We start from the raw sequence: 6,000 nt of genomic DNA on the forward strand, positions 1-6,000 counted from the left end.
ACTTGAGCTTTAAGAGCTTTGCTTTTGTCTTCTGTAAAAGAGATTATTAATCATGCCAGCCTTATACATCATTCCTTCGTAAGAAGAGGCAGTATAGCTCACAGGGTAAGCATATAAATAAATATTACCTTAGTATTAGAAGTAATAGTAATAGTGCTGTCATGGCGATGAATGAGTTTTTCTTAAAAATGTTAATTTAATTTTAATAAGTCTTTTTTCCAAAACCAGGATCCAGATACAAGGACATGGCATCATTATGTATACCAACCCAAATACCTGGATCCACAAAAGTCAGAAGAACTTGATAGAGAAAAGAAATTAAAAGAGGATAGTCCCAGAAAAACCCCCAACAAAGAGAGTGGTGTGTCCAGCCTTCCTGTATCGTTAACAAGCATCAAAGAGGAGCCCAAAGAGGCCAAGCGTCCTGATTCTCAGTCCTTGGATGAGGGCAAACTGAAAAACGATGATCGGAAGACTCCCGTGAACTGGAAGGACTCTCGGGGAACCAGAGTGGCTGTCTCCTCGCCCATGAGTCAGCATCAGTCGTACATACAGTACTTGCATGCTTATCCTTACCCGCAAATGTACGACCCCAGCCACCCTGCGTACCGGGCCGTCTCTCCCGTCCTAATGCACAGTTACCCTGGTACGTGTCGTGGGTTCTCACGGTATTGGAGGGAAGAGGCTGTGTTCAAGTACTAGCTGTTTTAAAACTCTGGATAAATTAGAGGCTTCAAGAGTGACATTGTTTGGCTTGTTTTTAATGCTATTTAAAGACGTCCCTAAGGTGAAACGGAATTAATGGCAGATTTTTTTTTAGATGAAATGTCGAACTAGCTGTAGTTTCCATAGGATCTGATGGTTTGCTGTAAGCTATGAGACTGACAGGTAGTTTATTGCCTAGGCATACATTCTGAACACTTCCTGTCATAATCATTACAGTTATTATTCTTTTGTCTTAATTGCACACGTAAACAGATGAAATGGCTGTAAGCTCGTTCTCTTTTAGAACCTCTGATCATCAGGATGGGTTAACTGGGAGAAGAGAATCGGAGAACCTCGATACAGTTTAAAGACGATATAGCCCATGCTTAACAGAATATTCCCTGTTTTTAAGATCTCCGACTCTTATCCCAAATTCATGTAACCCAAATGGTTTGTTGTTTTTGTTTAAAGATGTCGTGCGTAACTTGATGTGGCATTTGTTGTGTGTCTGCAGGGGCCTATCTCTCTCCAGGATTTCATTATCCTGTTTATGGGAAGATGTCAGGGAGAGAAGAGGCAGAGAAAGTCAATACCAGCCCTAGCATCAACACGAAAGCAGCCCCTGAATCGAAGGCACTGGATCTGCTCCAGCAGCATGCCAACCAATACCGCAGCAAGTCTCCTGCCGTAAGCTCCCTTTTGTTGTCACTTAAAAGCACTGTGCTTTAGGGGGAAAGGGGACAAGCGAGAGAACGGTCTTGAAATATAAATGGCTTTGGAACCCAGCTGTGATTTAAGAATGCTGTTTGGTTTTGTGTTGTTTTCTAATAAGGAAAGAATGGCATGTTCAAAATAAGATGCTTTCACACACGAGGGGAAAAAATGTTAAAGCATGTATGGTAGTAGCAGCCTCTTCTGTTGGAAAATCTGTTACCTTGCTTACCCAGGAGGATGCTAGTCAGCCAGACATTGAAATTCATAGGAACCAACCTTCGGTGCAAAATACTTCTGATGCACTCGTGTGCTGCTGAGTCACTTGGCTAAAGTCACTGCATCCATTCTGCTTCAACACTGACTCCTCCACACGTCCCTGTAACTCTGCTGAGGTGATTCAGACATGTATCTTTGTGAAAGATGGCTGTGCTTCCCCACTCCCTGCAAAGAAAGTCCCAGAGACTATTGGGAAGAGAGAAAATAGGAAGGATGTGGTAGTTCTGATCTAGAAAAAAGAAGGTTGGAAAGATTAAATATAGGCTTTGTGATGTGTATCTGAGTGTGTCTACCTGAAACTCTGAAGAAGCTAAAAAAAAAAAAAAAAAAGATTTATGCATCTTTACCTATGAGCACTCCTTCTAGTATAATGTTTTTTTTTTCCAAGTAAGAAAAAGAGCTTTAGTGAAAGGCTGATTAAGTTCAAATGGGTAAAAAATGTTTCAGAAACACAGGATCCTCAGTCAAATTATGATTTTAGAGGACTGGAGCTTCTCTGAGTGTTCAAAGATGGAAAGATTTTGGAATTCTTCCAGTGGCACAGGGCAATGGTTTCATGTGCTTGATATTGATGTAATATATAATATTAGGATGTGTGTTCTCAATGGAGCCCAATGTAAAGATAGCTTTAAAATTGTGAGATAAATTCTCCTCACAAAATGTAGTTAAAATAGAAGAGTCATCAGAAAACTTGACCTTAAAGAGGTCTCTGCAACACCTTCTTCTTAATCCCTATGTGAAACTGGTTTTTAGGAAGAAATTGGGTCAATTCTAACCCTGCAATTATGAATGGGAATAGAGAGGTCCTCTTATTTCAGTCATTTGAGGAAAACATTGATGTTGCTTTGGCGCAGAGCAGGACTATAGTGTTGGCTTAATTCCAATTGAAATGCATGTCTTTTGAAATGATTTACCATTAGTAAAGAATTTCTAAGAGTCTGTGTATTTACTTTTTTAATATTAGGAGCACCCACTGCTGAAGGGACCAGGGAGGTTTACTACACCCCTCCAAATTGTTGCTCAAAGGATTAAGGGGAGAATGTCTATCGTTTCTTTTGCAGCCTGTGGAAAAGGCCTCAGCTGAGCGGGAGCGGGAAGCCGAGAGGGAGAGGGACCGCCACTCCCCCTTTGGCCAGCGGCACCTGCATACTCACCACCACACCCACGTGGGCATGGGGTACCCACTCATCCCTGGGCAGTATGACCCTTTCCAAGGTCAGCAGCTCCATGCTTCTTATGCCTTTGTTCATCCTGCTTTGAAAAACAGTTGCCAAAACTACCTTTCTTGTCTTCAAATAACAAAGGTTGAGCTTGGAGTTAATTAGCTCTGGGGTGGGATTTTAACACTTCTTTCCTGGTATATCCTTGGGACACAGCTAAGGCTATTCCCACATCTGTGTGTTCTGATGAGATGTGAAGTGGCTACCACTTAATAATTGTCGCTTATTGATGTTATTGGTGGTAGGCAGTGTCTGGGGCACTGAATATAACAATCAGAAGATCAGAGAGCTGCTTCAGGAAAACTGTGGAAGACAGGGAGGGATGGTGGGAGGCTTTGGTGAAATGACTTCCCTTGATCTCTTCAAGCCTCCAAGTTGCTCCTTTTCCCAAGGAAGTAATGGGAGTCATGTGGTCAGGGTCAACGCTTTTTATAACCTAATCCTGAGACTTCAGCCCTTTGCTACTGAAACTTTGTAGTAAAGAGAAGAAACTGACATGAGGAACCACAGACAGTCTGTGGGCCTAGCTTTGTCAGCTCATGGCCTGGGCAGAGAGTGGCAATATCTTTACCAGTAGAGGACTTGCTAGGACCATGCTGTCTTAGCTTTGACTGCAGTAACAAAATACCATAGGCCTTATGGCTTTAAACAACAGAAATGTATTTCCTCATAGTTCTGGAGGCTGATAGTCTGATACCAGGGTGCCAGCATGGTTGATTTCTGGTGAGAGAGCTCTCCTCTGGGCTTGTAGATGGTCACCATCTTGCTTATGTGTTCCTGTGACTTCTTGGGGGACCAGGAGGTAGGGGGAAGAGAGTTACTATTCCTTCTTTAAGGACACTAATCCTACAAGATCAGGGCCTTACCCCTAGGACCTCATTTAACCTTAATTACTTCCTGTATAGGTCCAAATACAGTCACTTTGGGGGTTAAGGCTTCCACGTAGGAATTTTGGAAGGATACAGATTGAACTGTGGACAGGTATCTGCTTGCCAGGTTCCTTCTTACTCTGCTGTCTGAATACGAGATAATACGTTTGAAGGTATTTCCAAAAGTAGGAAGTGCTGTCCAAATGTGAAAGGGTCATTTTAATTTATTCATTCCGTGTTACTTGGTGTCAAATAGTGGTGGTAAAGAAACCGTAGAGAACATAGAAGGAGTCATTTCCTCAGGGTTTACTTTATTTCCTCTACCTTTTTTCCATGATTGTTTTCTATAGAATTTAAAAGAATTTCCTGTTAGGCAACTTCATGCCATTTCGATCTATTATATTCTCTTACTGCTCCCCTGCTCTTGCAGGGTGAAAGTTAAGACTGTTTCTAAGTTCAATTCAGTGATTCCATGTACCTTATGGGATGCATTGTGTTCAGTCACTGGGGAAAACGTTAAAGTGATAAAAGTTATTATGAAAGTATTGTATTCTAAGCAAATAGCGTGTCGCTCCTATAATTCACTGTGACTTTTGATTCCTGTTGTTACCTGGTACCTATTATTTCTCCTGGGCTTCCTATTCAGAAATGCGTGCAAACCATTTAGCACCATGCAGAGCCAGAGAGATGGAATGCTGTATTCTCTTTGAATAGCTATTAAGAAAACCACAGAGTATTCAATGAAGTGATGGATTCTGGTTAGACCGAGCAGTTTGTAGTGTGTCCTTGCTACATGAAACATTTCGCGCGCGCGTGTGTGTGTGTCTGTGTGTGTGTGTGTGTGTGTGTGTGTGTGTGTGTGTGTCTACAAACCGGTCTGCAACCTTTCACCATTGGACCTGCATCTACTCTTAACCTTTCTGAAAGTCACAGAAACCCTGCATTTTTTCCCCATTAGGCTTGACCTCTGCTGCCCTCGTTGCCTCTCAGCAGGTGGCTGCACAGGCATCTGCATCAGGAATGTTTCCTGCACAAAGAAGGTAAATAGCATCATATTTTGAATCAGTTTTCTAGATAGATACATTGTAATGGGTGGGAGGAAACAAGTGTAGGCTTTTTAGACCAAAAACTTAGCTCCTAAGGGTTTCATATTATTGTAGTGAATGTACTTATTACATCACCATGTTTCAGATGCAGCTTCTATACCATGAACCTCATTTTTATAGCTGTAATGTACATTAGTAATTAACTGATCTGTTTCTTAAACAGTTGAAACTTTCTTAAGTTGTCTTCAATGCTTTGTTAAAACTCCCTTTGCTTTATTTTGTTTAAAAATGAAGTTGCAACTGAAGGAATTTACTCTCATAGTGCTAAAGCAATGTTTGTTCTTTGATATTTTCAGTTACTGCTCAAGTTGTTTTAAAAAGGAAAATAATTTATTTTTCATGTTGTATATCATTACCCTTGTGTTCATTCACTTTCTCTGGGATTGAATTCCTTGAATTGAACAGGATTAAAATGTCTGTTGGTCTTAGAGTTTTCTTATTTTCAGTGTCAAATGTGGATGGAACATTTACTAAGGTTTTCTTTTCTTTTGCAGAGAATAACAAGATTGGAAATGTACATTGTCATGTGACTGGATCACATGGGGAAGCGCTTTATACAGACATCAGTTCCATGGTGTTAATTTGAAATGCCTTAATGGCAGGCAAAAACCAGTCATTTCATTTTTGTAAATTACAGATTTTATCACAGAGTAACAAATGTTGCTGTAATTAAACTTCTGTTTTATATATATATACGTATACATATATGTATATATACATATATATATATATATATATTCTTTACTTTTTGTATCAGTAACCAGGCTCGCACACACAGGGTCTGCTGCCAAGTCGCAAACCACTCAGTAAAGGAGATAAAAAACGTATTTGTCAAGTTGGAAAGTGTTAGCCTCAGAAGGCTGCTTACTTTCTTTTTTTGTTTTGTTTTTGCTTTTCAATTGTAAATAAATAATGTTATGTATCAGTGTGCCTGAACCTTGCATATCTTTCATGTAATTCCTATAAACCCCTCAGAAAGGCTAACTGTGATGATGACACTTTGGTACAATTTAGATGTCTATATGGTGGCTCCTGTTAAGACGCATCAGTGTAAAATGTTCCTATAGTCACTGTTTGTACTTGTGTATTGTGGAAAAAATACTTTTGGAA

At 40.3% G+C, this 6,000-nt stretch overlaps 1 protein-coding gene across 6 annotated transcripts in view; it reads left to right on the plus strand.

The window, feature by feature from the left end:
* ZNF608 (zinc finger protein 608) overlaps positions 1 to 5,473 on the plus strand; it is a 108,071-nt gene extending 102,598 nt beyond the window's left edge. For 4 of the 6 annotated variants that reach the window (XM_069591645.1, XM_069591643.1, XM_069591641.1 and 1 more), the window contains 5 exons: positions 229 to 646; positions 1,220 to 1,392; positions 2,757 to 2,910; positions 4,743 to 4,824; positions 5,385 to 5,473. In XM_069591645.1, coding sequence (XP_069447746.1) covers positions 229 to 646; positions 1,220 to 1,392; positions 2,757 to 2,910; positions 4,743 to 4,824; positions 5,385 to 5,391 — 834 coding nt within the window. In that variant the 3' untranslated portion in view covers positions 5,392 to 5,473. Of the gene's footprint in view, positions 1 to 228; positions 647 to 1,219; positions 1,393 to 2,756; positions 2,911 to 4,742; positions 4,829 to 5,384 lie in introns of those variants that run through there. The other 2 variants (XR_011257251.1, XM_069591644.1) reach the window with 2 other exon arrangements.
* The last annotated feature ends 527 nt before the right edge of the window (positions 5,474 to 6,000 follow it).

This window comes from Ovis canadensis, chromosome 5 (assembly GCF_042477335.2).
Source record: "Ovis canadensis isolate MfBH-ARS-UI-01 breed Bighorn chromosome 5, ARS-UI_OviCan_v2, whole genome shotgun sequence".
NCBI classification, from domain to species: Eukaryota; Metazoa; Chordata; class Mammalia; order Artiodactyla; family Bovidae; genus Ovis; species Ovis canadensis.